The following is a 20,025-nucleotide window of genomic DNA, read 5'->3' as shown; positions in this document are numbered from 1 at the left end:
TCTCTCTGCTTTCCTCTCTCTAAGGTCAATAAAGAAAAATATGTTTAAAAAAAATTCACAGCCCTGGCCAGTTTGGCTCAGCGGTTAGAGTGTCGGCCTGCGGTCCAGAAAGACCCGGGTTCGGTTCCTGCTAGGGGCGTGTACCTTGGTTGCAGTTTGTCCCCGGCCCTGGATGGGTCATGTGGGTGGCAACCAGTCGATGTGTCCCTTTCATATCATTATTTCTATCTCTCTCTTCCTCTCTCTCTCCCTCCTACTCTATCTGAACAAAAAATGGAAAAATGTCCTCGGGTGAGGATTAAAAAAAAAAATTCACAACACATACTTGAAGAACCCCTGGTGATGGGTTGCACATCCTTGGTCCCTTTAGACCCGTGAGGCAGTGCTGGGTATTCACCGTGTGTTTGCTGTCAGGCCCCTGCGCGGGGCACCATGGCTATAGGGAGGGAAGATTGATGTGATTACTGGAGGGAAAACAAGAGTGATTCAGTGGGAGCTCATTCTGGGTCTTTGGACTTAGTTATATGATTCATGTGCTTTTTGTCTTTATTTATTTTTGTTATTGGAGAGAGAGAGGAAGGGAGAGGGAGAGAGAAACACAGATGAGAGAGAACATCGATTGGCTGCCTCTTGCATGCACCCCTGGGGATCAGGCCCACAACCTGGGCATGTGCCCTGACTGGGAATCGAACCGGTGACCTCTTGGTGCATGGGTCAATGCTCAACCATTGAGCCACACTGTCCGGGCCTTTTTTTAAAAAAAAACAACAAACTTCATTTCTCAATTTTAAGAAAATGACCAGGAGGTGAGGAAGTGGCCCCGGTGGAAAGGCATAGGGAACCCCGGTCAGGTCCTGAAACACAGTGAGGGTGTGTGTAGGTGCTGGGTGTCCCCGTGGGGGTGACGTGCGCTCCGGGCAGCACCCTCACAGCCTCTCTTGGCTCTCCCCGCAGAGTACAGCGGCCATCGGCAGCCCTACCCCCTGGAGCGAATGATCTTCGGGGCCTGCGCTGGCCTCATCGGGCAGTCAGCCTCATACCCGCTGGACGTGGTGCGGAGGCGCATGCAGACGGCCGGCGTCACAGGCCACCCACGCGCCTCCATCGCCTGCACACTGCGTGCTATAGTGCGGGAGGAGGGCGCGGTGCGTGGCCTCTACAAGGGCCTGAGCATGAACTGGCTCAAGGGTCCCATCGCCGTGGGCATCAGCTTCACCACCTTCGACCTCATGCAGATCCTGCTGCGGCGCCTGCAGAGCTAGGGGCCCACGCACTTGGCCACTCTGGGGACAGGGAACTAAGCTCCAGCATGCAGAAGACCTCAGACCCCTAATGTTTTGGAGCCTGGGGAATGAGGGGGTGCTTGGCCCTGTCCCAGGGCCAAGTGGAAACGCCTTGTGAAACAAGCAGGCAGGCCAGGGAGGGGAACCTGTGCTCAGCTCCTGTGGATCCACGAGGAAACTCACAGGCCCTTGAAGTATACAGTGTTGGGACTGGTGAGCCCGCAGCCTCTCTTCCATCCTCTCTGGGGCTGGCTCTGCTCCCCAGAAGTGCCCCCTCTAACCGCCCTGAAGCAGGAGTGACCAGCGCCACCTCCTGGTGCTCTGTGACCTTGGACATGCTCCCAGTTCTAGTGACCCTGTTCACACTAGGCTCAGAGCCAGGCTCCTCCTGCCCCGTGTTGGCCCACATCTGTGCTCACTGCTAAGGGTGGAGGAGCCAGGGGTGTGGGACAGGCCTGGCCTCACCTGTTCACGAAGGGACCAGTCTCCTACTCAGTTGTGGCTACAAATGCAGCCTCTTGCCCACCCAGCCCCACCCCTGTCCTGCCTGTACTTCCCAGGTGATATGACTCCTCAGTCCCCAGATTCTCTGCTGGGGAACAGCCTTCTCCGAGTGATCCTGATCCTGAGTTCACACCCTGGAGCAGTCTTACCCTCTACTGCTCACCCCCCGGCCACACCCATAGAAGCAGAGCCTGGGGCCCTGACCCTCTACCCGTAGGCACAGCCGCTTCTGGGGGAACCTGTAGTATCTGGCACACCCTTGCCTCCCCACCTGAGTGGACTTTTGGCCTGGACATGGGGCAGTTTAAGGCCTACAGGATTGTCTGATTTCCATGACTGGAATGCATGGGGGTGGCTGGCAGCCTTGATCCTCCCCAAATGGGAGCCTGTGACAGTGTATGGCCTGGGGTGGGGAGTTCAGAAGGGTTGAGGTACCACCACACACCCCCAGGGAGCTGGTCTCACAGAAGTTCCCTGCATATCACAGGGACAGAAACACCCATTTCCTAATGACATTTGGAGCTTCTTGACTTTTTGGTTTCAAAATTTGGCTGACCCTGAGTCTAGTCACTAAACACCCAACCAGCCCGATTTGGTTCCAGGACAAGGTGGGCTCAGCCCCGATGTGTGAAATGATCCATGCCCCACACGAATTTCCACTGATGGGTTTGATTTCTTACCTTCGTCTGTCCCATGTCTGTTCTTGCCTTGGACCTGTGGGGTGCCCTTCCTAGCATGTGTCCACCAGCTGGCCCCAGTATCATTCCCAGTCTCTTGTCCCCAGGGGCCAAGCAGCCTGTGATGGCTGTCCTGTTGGTTGGTTCACCTCCTCTTCCAGCCTTGCCCACCACTCAGGAGAGGCAGGGGCACTCCTTACAGGGAGACAGGATGGGAGCCCAAGGGCCCCAGGCCAGAGAGAGCATCAGGGATTGGGGGTCCACCCCAGGTGGGCAAGACCAGGTGGCTGGTGGGCAGTACCCTCCTTTGAACTGCAGGCTGGGCAGGGGCAGGAAGGTCCTCCAGGTCTTGCTGGCCCATGTGCCTCCCCAAGGTAGCAGCTCCCAGCCCTGTGGGCCTCAGCAGTACCACATCCACTCTCCTAGCCCCACACAGCCGGGCTGGCACCCTCCGTGGTCACACCTCTCTCCATTGGCTGCCTGTCCTGATCTGGAGTTATTTTGATGCCATGAAGACACTTTGTTTATATATAATGTTTATATATTTTAAAGATTTGTGTCAAGAGGATATATTTAATAAAAATTAAAATGACTTTTTCTCCTGCCCATGTCTCTTTTCTTAGGCTCTAATCCCACCCACCATGAACCAAAAACAGGGTTGAGATTATTTTGACAGATTTTAAAATAAAATTGTGAATAAAGCTTTTTTAAATGTAATTTTTTTTTTTTTTTATCCTCACCCGAGGATATTTTTCCATTTTTTGTACAGATAGAGCGGGAGGGAGAGAGAGGAAAGGAGAGAGAGAGAGAGAAACATCGACGTGAAAGGGACACATCGAGTGGCTGCCACCCACACGACCAACCAGGGCCGGGGACAAACTGCAACCAAAGTACGTGCCCTTAGCGGGAACCGAACCCGGGTCTCTCCGGACCGCAGGCCGACGCTCTAACCGCTGAGCCAAACTGGCCAGGGCTAAATGTAATTTTTAAATTGTTAATTTATACTCTGATTTTCTAGAAAACGCAAACTGCGTGAAAGGGTTTACCAAGTAGGTGGGTCTCCGGTTCATTGCGAGTCCTTCCAGAGATCTGTGCATGTGCACTTGTGCCTTCAGAGTTGTCAGTCAGGATAGGCCACGTCCTGTTCAGCAAGCACAGCCCCAAAGTCCTGAGGTTTCTCTCCTGCATCCTGTCTGGGGACAGCTGGATGAGGCCTCGAGTTCAAATAGTGCCACCCTCTAATGCAGGAGAGTGAGGCTACCAGAGGTCTCTCACAGTGGCCATGACGTTCCAGGCACACCAACCAGAAGCAGGAAGTGGAGCCTTGCGTGTAGGTGGTGAGCAACATGGTATTTACTATTTAACCCCACTTATTTACTCATCCTGGGCCAGCTTTTTGTGGTGAGAAATAATGGTGTGACTGCCACCCTGGCTTCTGCACCCATAGGTGAGAATCTCCCAGGATGTGTTCCTGGGGAACCAGCCAGCTGTGGAGTCACCTCTTCCAGATACCGCCAAAGTGCTCCCCAGTGCAGCTGTGTGAACTTAGGTACCACAGGCATTGTGCAGGGTTCAGGCCACACCCTGGCTGGCAGCCTCGGACTCCCTGTTTGGGGGTGCCATGTGGTACACCCTTGCTGTTTTACTTTTTTTAAATCCTCATCCAAGGATATTTTTCCATTTATTTTCAGATAGAGTGGGAGGGAGAGAGAGAGAAACATGGATGTGAGAGAGACACAATGATTTGTTGCCTCCCACATGACCCCAACCAGGGCCAGGGATGAACCTCAACCAAGGTATGTGCCCTTGACTGGAATCAAACCTGCCACTCTTTTGTCCACAGTGACGCTCTAACACCTGAGCCAAACTGGCCAGGGCCACTCTTGCTGTTTTAGTCACATCTTCCTGTGATCCCTTGCAAGGGCAGGAGACTCTTCATGATTGTTGGCCATTTATTTCCCGCCTCTTAATCAGTTTGTGCCCTGTAGCCCGAGGCAGCTGGCCTGGTAGAGAGGCAAGATGTTCTTAAGTGACCTGAGCAGGAATCTTGTGTGTTTTGTGTTTTTGTGCCCCAGCAAGGCAGCTATGGGTGACACAGACACACTGGAGAGAAGTGGCTGCAGATTCTTCATGCAAGTCCTCCAACCCCCATTGCAGTGGGTCTTGAACACCTCCAGTGACTAAAACACCTCCAGTGAGGGGGTGAGTCAAGGTTCCCAGACTTGTGTCTGCCTTGGGGGATTCTACTTGGGACTGGCAACATGACGGGTGATGCTGCTCTGGCTCTTGATACAAACATCTAAGGAATATGCTGTGCCCTGGCCGGTTTGGCTCAGCGGTTAGAGCGTAGGCCTGCGGTCCAGAGAGACCGGGTTCGGTTCCCACTAAGGGCACGTACCAAGGTTGCAGTTTGTCCCCGGCCCTAGTTGGGTCCTGCGGGTGGCAGCCACTCAATGTGTCCCTTTCACATCGATGTTTCTCTTTCTCCCTCTCCCTCCCACTCTATCTGAACAAAATATCGAAAAATGTCCTCGGGTAAGGATAAAAAAAATAAAAATAAAAAATAAAGAATATGCTGTGGAGCCCAGGGGAGTCAGGTGGGAATCCTGGAGGGCAGCTGAGGGAGGGGAAAACCCCACCTGAGGTATTGGGAAAAGCCCCCTGAGGCCCGGGAATTCCCTGCAGGGTGGGTGTCAAGCAGGAGCCCCGAGACTGGGACTGGGGAACCTGGAGGTTTGAGTAGATGAGGAAACATGGAGGGGAAGCACAGGCAGGGAGCCAGGCTGGGATCTGAGCAAGGGGAGGATTTGCAGGCTGAGGTTCCAGAGGACTCTGGGTGAGGAGTGGAACCAAGAGCACCCCAGGGCCCAGCCCGGCACCTGCCTTCAACCTGGGAAACCAGACCCAGACTCAAGTTCCTCATTTGTGTTTTCTTAGGAAATTGTCACCTCTAGATAACTTCTGATAATTCCTAGTGTTCCCTTAAGATCTTGTCTTTGCCTTGGTATGACTCTTCTGCCTTTTCAGCTTGTGTGTGGTTTCATGGCATTGTGGGGGCCCAGTTTCTGGCTACTTTATCTTTCAGGTTGTCATGGACTGATGTCTCCCCCAGCGCCCAAAATCCCTATGTTGAAATCTAAAGCCAATGTAGTGGTATTAGGAGGTGGGGCTTAAGCATAGGGTCAAATGAGGTCGTGAGGGTGGGGCCCCCACAATGGAATCGTGCCCTTGTAAGAGTCACACCAGAGAGCTGGCCCCACTCCATTCTCTAATGTATGAGAAATGGCATCTACAACCTAGAAGTGGGTCCTCTCCTGGCCATGCCAGTGCCTTGATTTTGGACTTCCAGCCTCCAGAACAGGAAGAAATCAATTCCCTTTGTCAGCCACCGAGGCTATGGCACTTCGTTACAGCAGCCAGAATGGACAAACTGGTTCTTCTCTAAGTCGAGGCCCATATCACTTTCCCCAGCTGTTTAGCAGCCTGTTTGGCAGGAAGCCTGCCCTTCAGAGCCCGCGTGCTCTGTAACTGAGGCAGCTCCTCAATTAGGAAACTGAGATTCACAGAGCCCCGTTCTGGCTGCTGGCAGAGCTGTGTGCAAGGGGACAAGCAGCTGTTGACGAGCAGGGTGTTAGTGGGGGTGAGAGAGTGGTTGGGTCCGAATGGTTTTGAAGATTGCAGACAGGTTTCCTGATAGGCTAGATGTGAAGGGAGAAGGGTAACTGAAAAGATGGAGCAAGAGCACTGGACAAGCTGACTGAGCTACCCAATGCTAAGGGCCATAAAAATAAAACTGAGATTTGTTGACAAACATGTAAGGCCCCACGAGTAAAGATGGAGAGGCGGGGAGAGGGGAGAAAGGAGCCTGCAGGGGCTGAGGGGAGCCAAGGGTGGCAAGAGAGGCTGGTGGTGACCAGTCAGTGCCTGGTGGGGAGGGGACAGCCAGGGCAGGTGAAGGCCGGAGGACGTGACAAAATGAGGTTGTTTCAGATGTCCATGGGTGCACCTCAGGTCCTGTTTCAGTTTGCAGGTTCTTTTCTTTGTCCTGGTTTTCTCCTTGGCTGACTTCTCTTGCGTAAAAGGTTTGGTTTGATTTGTTTTGGGGGTTTCTTTTTTAAAAATTCTCCTTTTCTTCAGGGGGTTTGGAAATTATACAGTCCGTTTCCTGTGATATAGGGTTTCTCAGCCTCAGTGCTACTGATGTCTGGGGCCAGGTTGTTCTGTGCTGGGAACCATTCTGGGCACTGTGGGGTGTTGAACAGCACCCCTGGCCTCCACCCACCAGATGCTATTAGCCTCTTTCCCACCTCCAGTTGTGACAATCATGTCTCCAGACATTGACTAGTGTCACTTTGGGGCAGAAAGATCCCCTCCTGTCAGCAGCACCTATATGTGGAAGTTGCCACTGACATATCAACAAAAGCTAAAATACTTATCCTCCCCCTGAAAACAGGATCTTAACCACCACCTCCCATCTTCCCCGCTTTTCTCTGTGGCTCCACTATATTTTTTCTAATTCTTACCCCTTTGTGAGTGTGTAAAGTGTGCAGAGTCTGTAAATGTCTGTGGTTGGATGCACAGCAGTGAAGGCTATAACCGGCACTGGTTCTTCCCGCCTCGGCCACCCCACGAGTACTGCACTCCATTGTGCCTGAAGTTTATGTTGCTCACTGCCTTGCTTTTGTTTATGGCATTTCCACCTTCCTGTGTCCCTAAACCCTGTGGTGTTGAGCTCCAAAGCAGAGAGCATGCACAGCCATGGTTCAGCAAGCAAGGGGCCGGGCAGCCTGAGGCACCACTGCAGGGAGAACTGTGCCCACTGGGCTCAGGGGCCACTGGGTGTTTGATCAAGGGGAGTCCCCGGTGACTCCTGAGATGCCAGGGGACAGTGCAGGGTCCTGCAGAGCTGGGAGAAACATTCCATCAACTTTTGATTCCTGGGCCACTAGGTATGGCCTGTTCTGTCCTCACTGGGAGCTGGTCTTTGTTCTGGAACTTCCCAGGGATGGGACATCACAAGACACCGAGGGCCAGCATCAGGTACCTTCTGGTCCTGGGGAGTTCCCTTTGCCTTGTACCACGAGTGTCCTTCCTGTTTGCTTGGATCTCTCAAGCCAGAACTCTCATTATTTAGAAGGTTCTTCTTCTGAGCCAATAATCTAATTTCCTCTTTGTCAATTCTTATTTTGTGTATCTTTTACCTTTTTATCCCTTCTGTAAGATTCCCATGATTTTATCTTGCATCTGCTTTAAAGCTCCAAAAGCTCAAAAAGAGAACAGAGAAGGTTCATCAGATGTTCCATTTTAGTAGCATTGTTCTTGTTTCATGCATACAATCTCTTTTCTTGGAGAATGTTCTGGGTTGTTTTTTCTTAATCCTCACCTAAGGGTATTTTTCCATTTATTTTCAGACAGAATGGAAGGGAGGGAAAAAGAGAGAGAGAGAGAAACATCTATGTGAGAGAGACACATTGATTGATTGCCTCCCACAGGACCCCAGTCAGGGCCAGGGACTAAACTGCAACCGAGGTACATGCCCTTGACCAGAATTGAACCCACGACTCTGGTCCGTAGGCCAACACTCTAACCACTGAGCCAAACTGGCCAGGGCTGTTTTTTTTTTTTAATTTTTGTTTTTGTTTTTTTAGAGAGAAGAGAGGGAGAAACATGGATGGGCTGCCTCCTGCACGCCTCCTATTGGGGATCAAGCCAGCAACCCAGGCATGTGCCCTGACTGGGAATCAAGCTCCCAACCTTTTGGTGCATAGATCAACATTCAACCAACTGAGCCACACCAGCCAGGGGGTGGACTGTTTTGTTTTTGTAAGTTCTCTTCCCCCTGTGAAGTCAATTTCCCAAAGTTGTCTTTTTTCTGTTTGGGTCTATCTTCCACACTTGACATTTCCTCAGATCCCTGGACAGTCCTGATTGTCTGCTCACCATGAAGAATAAGGACGGAGACAAACAGGTGGAAGAGCAAGGAATGTGGGGAACACATGGTTTCACCCCTGGGCTGGAGGCTGTGAACTCTGGTTCCAGTGTCATCAGGCCTTTCTTCTTGGACCAGCTGGATTCCCCAGGGTCTTGTCTCACGCAGGGAGATTCTGGAATCTGCAGGCAGGGCGAGGAATGCTGGCTCTCCACTCAGCATTCATTAGGTGCAGTCACCTGGTCCCATTTGCCACACTCCCTACCAAGCCTGCTTCCCTCCTGGCTGTGCAGTGATGTCATGGGAGGAAAACAAACACCTGAGAACTTTTTTTTTTTATCCTCACCCGAGAACATTTTTTTCCATTTTTTGTTCAGATAGAATGGGAGGGAGAGGAAGAAAGGGAGAGAGAAACATCAACGTGAAAGGGACACATCAAGTGGTTGCCACCCGCACGACCAACCAGGGCCGGGGACAAACTGCAACCGAGGTACGTGCCCTTAGCGGGAACCGAACCCGGGTCTCTCTGGACCGCAGGCCGACGCTCTAACCGCTGAGCTGAACCGGCCAGGGCAACACCTGAGAACTTTCCAAACAGCCTCCATGCTAGCACCTCCAAGTCTCACCCCACCCTCAGCCTGGCCCATAGGCACCTCGTGTGGTCAGAGCCTCCAGAAGTTTCTACAGGTAAATCCAGCTGTTTCCTGGGCTTCAGGTTTGATATCCATGGGCTTGGCAGTCAATTGTGGCTCCTCCTTTAATTCCACCTCCCGGAACATACTGCAGCCTCTGTACTTTTACTGGGGACTTTACTCGGCTCTCATTTATTGCGGTTAATCAGTTCCAGACTCGACCGCGATAAATGAATTTCCACAAAGTAGGATTCTTTATACAGTCGTCCCTCACCACTTCGTACTTCAAAAAAGCCGCAACAGAGTGAAGCGGCGAACGTCGAAGCGCAAAGTGGCGAGAGATGACTGTATCTATTTATTTTTTAATCCTTACCCAACAATATTTTTTAATTTATCTTCAGATAGAGTGGGAGGGAGGGAGGGAGAGAAACATTGATGTGAGAGACACATCAACTGGCTGCCTCCTGCACGACCCGGACCAGGGCTGGGACAAACCCCAACCAAGGTATGTGCCCTTGACCGGAATCAAACTCACAACCCACTGGTCCACAGGCCGACACTCTAACCTCTGAGCCAAACTAGCCAGGGATGTTTATTTAAAATTTTTCCTTTTACTGATTTTTAGATAGGAAGGGAGAGAGAGAAGCATCGATGAGAGAGAACATCGACTGGCCGCCTCCTGGATATCCCCCCACTGGGGATTTGGCCCACAACCTGGGCATGTGACCTGATCAGGAATCGAGCCAGCGACCTCTTGGTGCATGGGTCGATGCTCAACCACTGAGCTACACCAGCTGGGCTTTACTGAGGACTTTAGAAGGATCAAAATCGGATGATGCATTTAGTTTGCCTTAACCCAGGTTTTAACCTTTGTTTTTAATATACTTTTCATATTTATCCATGTAATGAAAGCATAAGATGCTGCCTGATTCATGAGTCATTGAATAAAGCCAAGTAAGATAATTAAAATTTACTCAGTTGAATTTTGGGATTTTAGCCACACATATGTTGTCATACACACATGCAAACATACTGGGTCCCACTGTAGTCACAGTGACAGAAAAATTCAGGAGTCAGAGAGGCTCCTCATCCTCTTTCCCCTGGGTCACCATGGCCTCAACAATCTGCCCATTTGCCTGTGTGTGACCTTTATAGGAAAGCAGTCCCCGTGTACCTGCACGGGGCAGTAGCCACTGTGTCTTCGCCCAGCACTGTAGGCCCACCCACACCCTCCCCCTCCATCTCCCTTCTGTTTCCCTTTTTTGTTTGTTTGTTAATCCTCACCCAAGGATATTTTCCATTGATTTTTAGAGAGTGGAAGGGAGAGAGGGAGAGAGAGAAAAACATCGATGTGAGAGAGACACATTGATTGGTTGCCTCCTGCACAACCCTGAGGGGTCAGGGATCAAACCCGCAACCCAGGCACACGCCCCTGATTGGGAATCGAATTCGTAAACCTTCAATCCTCCGGCCTATGCTCTAACAGCTGAGCCAAACCAGTCTGGGCCTGTTTCCCTGTTTTGTAAAAGCCACCTCTCCGTTGTTGTTCTGCTGTCAAACCTGAATGCACACATGCAATCCAGGAGCAGTGGCTGAGACCCCTGCCACTGGCCTCAGCAGATAGTTTTGAAGCAGAAGCTCAGGGTTCAAAGGGAGCCGTGCAGGCACTGCAGTGAAGCGTTGAGCACCCTGGGGACACCCCGGCCCACTTGCACCCGGGGATACTGAGTTACACACAGAGGGAGTGGTCATGGGGCCCAGGCGTCTCTTCAGGTGGCTAGGAGCCTGCCAGGTGCTGGTGGAAGTAGAGGCCGAAGAGGCTGGAAAGCAGCTGGCAGGCAGCAGTCCACCAGATGAGGAAGGCCAGGATGCCACGGAGGAAGAAGGGTGTGAGCACGCCACCCAGGGCCCCAGTGATCTGGGCCACCGCCTGCTGGGCTTCGTCCTCTTTGGGGCCCATTGGGCCATCTTGGGCTGCTGTCAAAACTGGGGATAGTGGGAGGGCTGGGCCCAGGCCCCAAGAGTAGCCACCTGTGAGAAGAGAGTAGAGAGAGGGATAGGTGAAGGGAGGAGGGTGGAATGGGGGGATAAGGGGTCAAGAGGACGAGGAGTAGAGGGTGAGGGGGCTAAGGCCAGGGCTGCCTCAGAGACCCCCAGCCCACCCCCAGCCCACAAGGTAGCATCCTCTCACCCAGCGTCTTGAGCAACAGTGTGCAATTGAGAGTGAGGATGAGTGGCGTCAGGTACTGCAGGCTCACCACTGTCAGGTAACAGTAGACCCGTACTACCTAGTGAGCAGGTAGCAGTGACAGGTGACCTGGGCTCTAGCTGACCCCATGCCTGACCCTGCACCCCAGGTTCCTCCCCAACAGGCACCCGTACCCGCCGCTGGATCTCACAGGCCTCAATGCGGCCAGCCTCCCGCCTCAGCTGCTCCACTCGGGCCTTGGCCAGGCACAGGTAGGCCTGCAGGTGGGGCCGGATCACTGCCAGCCGCAGTAGGCACAGTGCCACCAGCACCCAGAGGCGCAGTGAGTCAAAGGCTGAGTCTGATAGCCTGCAGAGAAGAGGGGGAGGGGGCTAGTAAGGACCCCTTCTGCCCTAGGATCTTCCCCCATGACCCACCGCTCTCTCCTGGCTCCTCCCTGAGCCTCAGACACTGGAGTATACAGAGGGGTCCCCCAGTTGCCTTCCCTCCAGGCCTCAACCCCATACGCACAGGAAGAAGGGTGTGCCCCCAAGGGGTGCCCGGTACAGGAAGTTCCGAGCAATGGGCTTGGCCCAGAGCCACAGGATGAACAGGGGAGACAGGAAGCTGGTGTGCAGGAGAAACCTGGGGGAAAGGTCACAGCAGGATGAGAGCTAGGCACCTGCCATCCCCTCGTCCTCTCCACTAGGCTCCCTAGCCTCCCACCCACCCAGCCCCCCACTTAACTGCAGCATGGGCCGATCTTCTGACATGGTCAGCGCGTCTCGGTGGGTCTGGGCCAGCCGCAGGCCTGGGAAGGTGAGGAAGGCGCCCAGCATGGAGCCCAGGACTGAAAGTCCCACGCGGATGACCAGCTTGACCAGAGGAAGCCTGGGAAGAAGAGATGGTCAGGGAGCCCCACAGCCTCACAGCCTGCCCCACGCCCTCTCCCTTCTCAGGACTCACATCCAGTCCCAGCCCTGCATCTTCAGAAGTGGCTCCAAGTTCTGGGTCATACTGGCCAGGCCTGGGGAAAACGAGAAGAGTGGGGTAGAGTACAAGTATACCCCTGAGGCCTCAGAGTCTACTCTGCCCCTCTCCGGCGTCCTTTGCTCCTCACGTAGGAGCACCAGTGGCATCCAGGCTCCACGCCAGGCATGAGGGCCACTTAATGCTCTAGTGACATACAGCTCTTTTCAGAGAACAGGGGAATGGCCCTGGCCAGGTGGCTTTGTTGGTTGGAGCATCGTCTGGCACACCAGAAGGTTGAGGGTTCAATTCCCAGTCAGGGCACATACCTAGGTTGTGGGTTTGATCCCTGGTTGGGGACCATATGAGAGGCAACCAATTGATGTTTCTCTCTCAAAAAAAAAAAAAAAAAAAAAAAAGAACAGGAGATTGTGCCAAGTGAATTTGAGCTTACAGGATTATACCAGGAGTCAGGGGATATGAAGGACTCCCACAGGAGAAAACCAGAGTCCTCAGCAGTTCAGGCCCCAAGATTTTCCACAGAGTAACAGGAAGTAAATATGAACTCACAACCCAAATCACCAAACACACAAGGAAACAAATCACCATAAAGGAGAGTCAGCAGGAAAAAAACACACAAGTTTAGACCCCAGGGACTTCAGAAATTAGTGTTACCAGTTTTGTATGAAATGACTGAGGAAAACAAAAGTTGGAATCACAGAACAGGTGACACAAGACTACCCCTTCCTCTCTCTCTCTCTCTCTCTCTCAAAAAAAAAAAAAAGTCAATAAAGAAAAATTATAAAAATGTTTTTTAAAAAGCGTGGAAGGGTCATTTTCACTCTCTATAGCCTCTTGTATTCTATTAATTTTGTACCATTACCCATTTACTCCCACAAATGAAGTAAAAATAGGTAAATATTAATGCCCTGGCCGGTTTGGCTCAGCGGTTAGAGCGTCGGCCTGCGGTCCAGAGAGACCGGGGTTCGGTTCCCGCTAAGGGCATGTACCTCGGTTGCAGTTTGTCCCCGGCCCTGGTTGGTCGTGCGGGTGGCAACCACTCGATGTGTCCCTTTCATGTCGCTGTTTCTCTCTCTCTCTCTCTCTCTCTCTCTCTCTCTCGTCCTCTCTCTCCCTCCCACTCTATCTGAACAAAAAATGGAAAAATGTCCTCGGGTGAGGATTAAAACAAACAAACAAACAAACAAATTAAGTTAGTGTGGCTGCTGGGCAGAGGACAGACTGAAGGGAACAGAAGTGCCAGTGGGAGGAGCTACAGCCACAGGTGTGTGTCAGACAGCGAGATAAGATGTTCTCTCACACCATACGCCCAAGGGGGTGCCAAGGGTGGCAGAAATCCAGAGAGACTGCCTAGCCTTAGGAGCCCCTCTTTCACCTACAATGTGCAGGTGTGTCAAGCCACTTAAATCCCACACTCATCAGCTTACAGCAGGGGGTGACAGGTGCCCACCCCATACCCCTGATGCACATACCTGGCTCCAGGCCTAGCTCGAGGGTCTCCTCTGGCACAACCTGCACCAGCATGGCCAGAAGCAGGAAGAGGAAGGCAAAGGTGAGGCAGACGGAGCGTTCTCCCTGGTCCTTGGCGCTGAAGTACAGCCGAGTCACTGTCAGAAACACCTTGCTGGGGGCAGAGTTAAGGAGGCCTCCACCTGGGATACCCCTGCCCATTCCACCACCTCCAGCCAGTGAAACCAGGTTTGGGTTTGGGGTCCTGGGTGGCAGGGGAGTGACCAAAAAGAAAAATGAGCCGATGAACAAGCCCAGGACACAAGGCTGGAATGCTGTTCACGTCTGTCAGCAGTGTGGGGCTGTGCACATGGCAGGTTGCCTGGGCTGGGCCTCCAGCTTGGCTCATCACACTATGTGGGGCCAGTCAGAAATGGCCACCAATTCAGTCTCTTCAGGAGTCCTGCCTTCCTCACCCACCTACCCTTCTGGCTACATTAACAGCACATTCCTCTGAGAAGCTAACAAATATAAGGGCTGTATCTCCAATCTGTCCTGAAGAGACTCCAGGGTTTTTAGGAACAGTGTGGACCCCAAGATAAACTTTCCTTCTTCCCAAGCCCAGTGCACAAAGACATTTTCTTCTAATTGGGTCCCTAAAGTCACAGGTTCACCTTGCTCTCTGTGCAGCTTAACAAAAAAACTGCAGAGGAGGCATCTCCTTCCAGGCCCCTGCATCTGGGCGGGCCTGTGACTTGCTCTGACCGAACGGATAGACAGGGAAAGGATGGGCTGACCTGGGCAAGGCCTCGAAGGCCGGCAGTGCTCCGTCTTCCCTGCTGCCTTTCTGTGGCTGCAGTGTGGGAGCCTGGCCCAGCCTGCTGGAAAGGGGACTACTGGGAGCAGAGATGAGGCCACCCAGCTGAGCCTGGCCCAGGCAGGCAAATGAAATAGGGACTGCTTCACCCTGGCTGGTTTGCTCAGTGGTTAGAGTGTTGGCTGTGGACCAAAAGGTTGCAGGTTCAATCCCCGGCCCTGGTCAGGGTCATGCCAGAGGTAACCAGCTGATGTGTCTCTCTCACATTGAGATTTCTCTCTCTCTCTCTCCCCCCTCCCTCCCGTCCACTCTGTCTAAAAATCGATGAAAAAAATATCCTTGGGTGAGGATTAACAAAAGAAATAGGGGTTGCTTTACCCCACCGAGTTTGGGGGAGGTTTGTAGTCCATAACCAATTACCAATTTAGGGGAGACAGGGAGCCTCAGCCAGGTTCCCACATGCCCCCGCTGCCCCACTCAGAGCTGAAAGGATACATGGAGAAGGCAATGGTAAGCAGACACCAAAACACAGCAATGTTGGTCTCCCTGGCTGGGCCCAGAACATAGTAGTAGGCCTCTGTGAAGAGGTACACGCCACCCGAGTATACAGCAAAGTCCACAAACCACTGGTATTCCAGGAAGAAGCGCAGGACTGCAGGACACACCACTCAGACGGGATTGCTTGCCCAGGGCATTCCCCCAACACTGCACACCCAGGGTCTCCCCCCACCCACCAACCCTGCAGGGTGTGGGCAAAATGAGAGGAGCTGGGGACCCACTGGACTGTTACCCAGGGCATCCACGGCTGTGAGCGGGCAGGTCTGCAGCTGGAAAGGGGCATCTCGGGGGACACATAAAGTTTTTTCTTCACTATAGCCATTGGCCCAGCTGTGGGGTGGGGGTTGGTGTCAAAGCAGCATCCTCCATTTCCCCCTCCCCAGTCCAGCCCACCTCTCCCTACCGCAGTCTGGGAGGTTCAGAGTGCCACCCTCAGAACACAGGAGCTGGCCTGGAGGTACCTTCTCCCCCAGTTTTGGTGTCCTCTAAACACCAAGTTGCAGGCACCACCGGCCCACAGGCGGGCCCACAGCAAATTTCCAAGCATTCAACACAGATTGAAGGCAGCCCAGTCATGACAATAAAAAACCATTCAGCCTTGTGTGTCCCCTATTCTCCCCTGTGCCCAGAGCGGTGCCTGAGGGTAGCCAGGGTGGGCCCTGTGCCCTGCAGCCTCCCCAAAGGTTGGGGGCTCACTCACCGGTCCTTCCTGCCTCTGGGCCTTTGCCTCCCTGCCAGGGCCCGAAGCTCTTCCTCAGAAGGTTGCTTGTATCGGAAGAGACTGAGGGCAAAGACAGGCAGGCAGTCAGGAAAGCTTGGGCATGGGGGGGGGGGCTGTGATGTTAAGGCAGTGAACTCCAAAACCCAGGACTAGAGCCCAAGGGAGGGCTGGGCCCTAGAACCTCTGGTGACAGGAGGAGCGGGGACCATCGAAGGCCAAGGGAAGGCAAGAGAGATGGACTGGGGCAGGGCAGCAGGTGTCATGGACACCCCAAATCTGCTGGCTAACTCTCCTAGCAAAGTAGGTGTGCACACTGTCCTAAGGAGAGTACACAGTTTCCACCAAATCTCAGGAAGGGCCCCAGACACAAACAAGGACAAAAAATGTTTCGGCACACATCTACAGAGAGAGGAAGGTGGATGGAAGGTGAAGTGGGGGAAGCATCTGCTCTTTCAAGTGTGGAGATGGTCTCGTTTGCGCGCGCGCGCGCGCGTGTGTGTGTACACACCTGTCAGAACTGATCCAACTGTGCACTTCCAAAATATGCAGCTTACTGCACATCAACCACATCTCAATAAAGTTGTTTAAAAAAACTACCTGCAGGACCTGAGGCAGGGCTTGGGGGGGACCAGAGAGGGCTGGGCTCCTGCCACCTCGAGGAGGGGCTGTGGCTCACCTGCCATTGCAGAGCAGCCAGCGTGCAAAAGAGCAGTGAGGTGCCAGCCTGTGCATCAGAGTGGCAGTGAGCAGGGTCACCACCAGCTGCACTCCGAGGATTGCCTGGGGGAGGGGACATGACAGGTAGTGCCCAGAGAGTAACAAGATCACTCCCTGGAAACCCAGCTATTTATAGAGATGCAGAACCAGCAGGTGGGGGTGGGAGGCCTCCCTGGCTCCAGATGCATCTTGGGGAAGAGGACTGGGGTGAGCTCAGACCCAACCTGGGAGCCCCTAACTCCACATCCGGCTGGCAGGGAATGGAGAACATATGCTGGGACAGAGACAGTTCAGACAGGTTCGCTTCCAGTCTCTGCCATGGATTTCGGGTATTAATCTCATCAATTTGGTTTTCCCCATCTGGAAATGAAGTGCTTCCTATTTTGTTTCTTGTACTTTCATGACCGCCTTCTGAGCCTACAATGACCCCAGTACATCCAATGAAAGTGGCTCCTCTGTGACCATATTCCAAGCCTTGGCACCAACTGTCTCAGGCTAGCTTTTGGCTCCAACATTCACCCTGGTGGCTCTGTCTTAATTTATCCCTGATGGCTCCATCACCTTCTCTTCCTCTACACCTCCCTTTGTCATCAGCCTTCTCAGCTGACCACTATCAGTTTCAGGAATAAGACTTAGACACGTGAGTGGGATAACTTTTTCTTATTAGGAATTGCCTCACCAAGTGCTACATAACCTTTTAAACAATAATTCATAACATGTTTTCACATACTTATTTTTAAACTTTTTAGAAGAAATGTTTTTGGTCATCAGTCTGAAGCTAAAGCTGCCCGAAGATAGTAAATACAGGATCTGCTATCAGTAATTATGTAAAATGTGCTCAGGAGAGTTGTATACTAGAATTATGGTATTATAATTAACAACTAAAATTAAATAAAGATTAATATTATTTTTTTTATTTTTTGTTAATCCTCAATGGATATTTTTTTCCATTGATTTTTTAAGAGAGCAAAAGGGCCCTGGCCTGTTTGGCTCAGCAGTTAGAGTGTCGGCCCACGGACCAATGAGTCTCGGGTTCAATTCCAGTTAAGGGTACGTATCTGGGTTGCAGTTCGTCCCTGGCCCTGGTTGGTCATGCGGGAGGCAACCAGTTGATGTAGCTCTATCACATCGATGTTTCTCTGTCTCTCTCTCTCTCCCTCCCTCCCACTCTGTCTGATGATAAATGGAAAAATATCCTTAGGTGAGTAATAAAATTAATTAATTAATTTTAAAAATATGTTTTTATTGATTTTAGGGAGAGAAAGGGAGAGGGAGAGAGAGAAACATCAATTGGCTGCCTCCTGCACTTCTCCCACAAGGGATGGAGCCCCGAAACCCTGGCATGTGCCCTGACCAGGAATCAAACCAGCGATCTCTTGGTGCATGGGATGCTGCTCAACCAACCGAGCCACACAGGCCAGGGCAAAAGATATTTTCTCTATGCCTGAGACTTGTAAACTGAGCCCATAAGTATTTTTTCAGCAGTGAGGGTGGGGTGCCATCTTTCTGCTCTCTAACTCTCACTAATCTCCTAGTCTCATTGCCTACCCTCCCCCTACCGAGTACAAACTGGCCAGCAGGCACTAATGACCACAGCACTGTCAAGGTCTGTGGGCACCCCCAAGCCCATAGGGCCAGGCTTTCCCACCCACCCTTCCTCCCAGGACCCCTTCTCTTCTCCTCTGGGGACTCCCAGTGCCTCCCACAAACACTCTCCAAATTTCCAAACCTCTGGGCATCCTTGCTTTTCTCCTCCCTCTGCAGGCCTCTATCCTATGACCTCATCCTCTGCCAGGGTTTTAACCAGTGACCTGGCCCAGCATGACCCCAACAGAACAGCACCTCCAGGTAGACCTCTCTGCCAAGCTCGCAGACCTGTGCTTCCCCAGGCCCTTTGCTGGAGCCCAGCACCCACCCCTCACTCCCAAGAACACAGCACTGGGTTCCTCAAGGGAACCCCAGACCCTTCCCAGTCTCATAATCAACATGCAACTCCACTACACAGCTTGCAAGACCTGGCAGGCCCAGCTCAAGACCACCCCATCTCAGTGCCTGGCTCTCTCCCCCACCTTCCCTGCGTCCAACCACCCAAGTCTGAGAGGCTCTCCAGACCCGGGGGCTCTCCATCTCTGACCCCATTATCCCCCTACACACACATCTCCCAGTGAGAGGGCCCATGGTTCAAACTGCGGTTCCAGCACCTACGACAGGACGAAAGGTAAGGAGGGAAGGAGGCATGCGTTCTCCATCTACGGGTACTCCACCTAAGACCCAGGAGGTCTGTCCAGGGAGCATCCCGCACCCAGCTTGGAACGACGCCCACTTTTAAGCACCCTCTCCACCAGTACCCTCACTTCAGGCCCACCTCCAACGCCCCTCCTTGGGGACATCTCTCCTCCCTCACCACCGGCAGAGTCAGGTCGCCTTCCCGGCCCCTCCAGACTGTCTCTCCCTCGGACCAGTTCGAACACAATAGAGGTGTGTGGGGGTGGGTATGTTCCCGCCCTCACCAAGCACCAGCCTAGCCCACAAGGCCGGGTTTTTGGACCTGGGACCAGGGAGACCTGAGGGTTCGTTCCACTGTGCTGTCTCCAATCTGGGACCCTCGTCCGCTCTGAAACCACCCAGATCCGCTCTGCTTGGCCCTCTCCTCTCAGGGTTCTCCCTGGTGCTGCCCCCACGCTCCCGCAGGACCCCGACCCCAGAGAGGGCCCCAGCAGGACCCCAGACCTCCCTCGGGGGGCCCCAAACGTGCTCTGGTCCCCAGTCCTCTCGGTGGGATCCCAGGCCTCTAGAGGGTACACCCTCGGAACGCTTAGGGGCTTCCAATCCCCTAGGCACGACCCTGACCCCCAACACGGGTCCCGCATTGAGATGCCTACCCCAGAGTGGGACACATGGCACTCTGCGCGACTTGGAGTCTCTCGGAGGCCCCAATCTCCACAAAAGGACCTCCATCCCTTAGGTGTCTCCCTAAACCCCAGGGCGGGACCCTGACCCCTTAGCGCCCCACCGCGCCTCAGAACGCCGGCTTACCATGTTGCCGGCGGGAGCGCGGTACGCAGACCCACGAGACCCTGCTCGGGACACTTTATGGGACCTGGACCCATCAGAGCTAGACGCTGGTCTGACAGACAGCCCGAGCGACCAATCATCACGCTTGTATGCAAAGGACGACCCGCGAGACCAGGGGTCGCTGGCGTTGCATGCCGGAAGTTGTAGTTCGAAGACTCCCGACGAGCTCACACCGAGGTTGAATCAAGACTGTATGAAGGACACCTGTGTGGCCGCTCACTCTGCGACTCAGTCTCTTATCTGGACCTGTCTCACAGGTCTGCGGCCAATACATTCATTCATCCACTCACTGCCCCCGGCGGGACAGTTCTGAGCATGAAATTCCCCTGATCAAGAACATTAGATGGCTCACACTGACTAGATGCCCAAGTGCTCATACTAAATTTAGACCCTTCTGCCTAACTTCAGCGTGTCGTCAGTACTGTTCTACACACTATAGTAACACCTTCCCACCAGCAAAAACTCAAAAATTAGGATCAGCTTCA

General features: G+C 53.0%; 2 protein-coding genes across 5 annotated transcripts in view; one reads left to right on the top strand and one right to left on the bottom strand.

Moving 5' to 3' along the window:
- Positions 1 to 1,791, top strand: part of SLC25A42 (solute carrier family 25 member 42) — a 37,696-nt gene extending 35,905 nt beyond the window's left edge. For both annotated transcript variants that reach the window (XM_036241105.1, XM_036241104.1), the window contains exon 8: positions 955 to 1,791. In XM_036241105.1, the coding sequence (XP_036096998.1) occupies positions 955 to 1,262 (308 nt within the window). In that variant the 3' untranslated portion in view covers positions 1,263 to 1,791. The remainder of the gene's footprint in view (positions 1 to 954) is intronic.
- Positions 1,792 to 10,397: 8,606 nt separating this feature from the next.
- On the bottom strand, positions 10,398 to 19,575 carry TMEM161A (transmembrane protein 161A). 3 transcript variants are annotated; one of them, XM_036241925.1, is made up of 12 exons: positions 19,502 to 19,575; positions 16,425 to 16,528; positions 15,728 to 15,808; positions 15,260 to 15,357; positions 14,965 to 15,121; positions 13,676 to 13,827; positions 12,180 to 12,240; positions 11,961 to 12,104; positions 11,745 to 11,858; positions 11,408 to 11,582; positions 11,217 to 11,313; positions 10,398 to 11,056 (listed from the first exon to the last, which is right to left on the bottom strand). In XM_036241925.1, exons 1-12 carry the CDS (start codon positions 19,502 to 19,504, stop codon positions 10,803 to 10,805), a joined length of 1,440 nt encoding a protein of 479 aa, XP_036097818.1. In that variant the 5' UTR covers positions 19,505 to 19,575; the 3' UTR covers positions 10,398 to 10,802. The 3 variants fall into 3 exon arrangements, with proteins under 3 accessions (XP_036097818.1, XP_036097819.1, XP_036097820.1); XM_036241926.1 differs by having other exon boundaries at positions 11,425 to 11,582; XM_036241927.1 differs by lacking the exon at positions 19,502 to 19,575 and adding an exon at positions 17,196 to 17,276.
- Positions 19,576 to 20,025: the final 450 nt, after the last annotated feature.

Source organism: Molossus molossus, unplaced genomic scaffold, assembly GCF_014108415.1.
Source record: "Molossus molossus isolate mMolMol1 unplaced genomic scaffold, mMolMol1.p scaffold_m16_p_4, whole genome shotgun sequence".
Lineage (NCBI taxonomy): Eukaryota > Metazoa > Chordata > Mammalia > Chiroptera > Molossidae > Molossus > Molossus molossus.
Note: the sequence above shows the minus strand (reverse complement) of the source record. Positions and strands in the feature narration are given on the sequence as shown.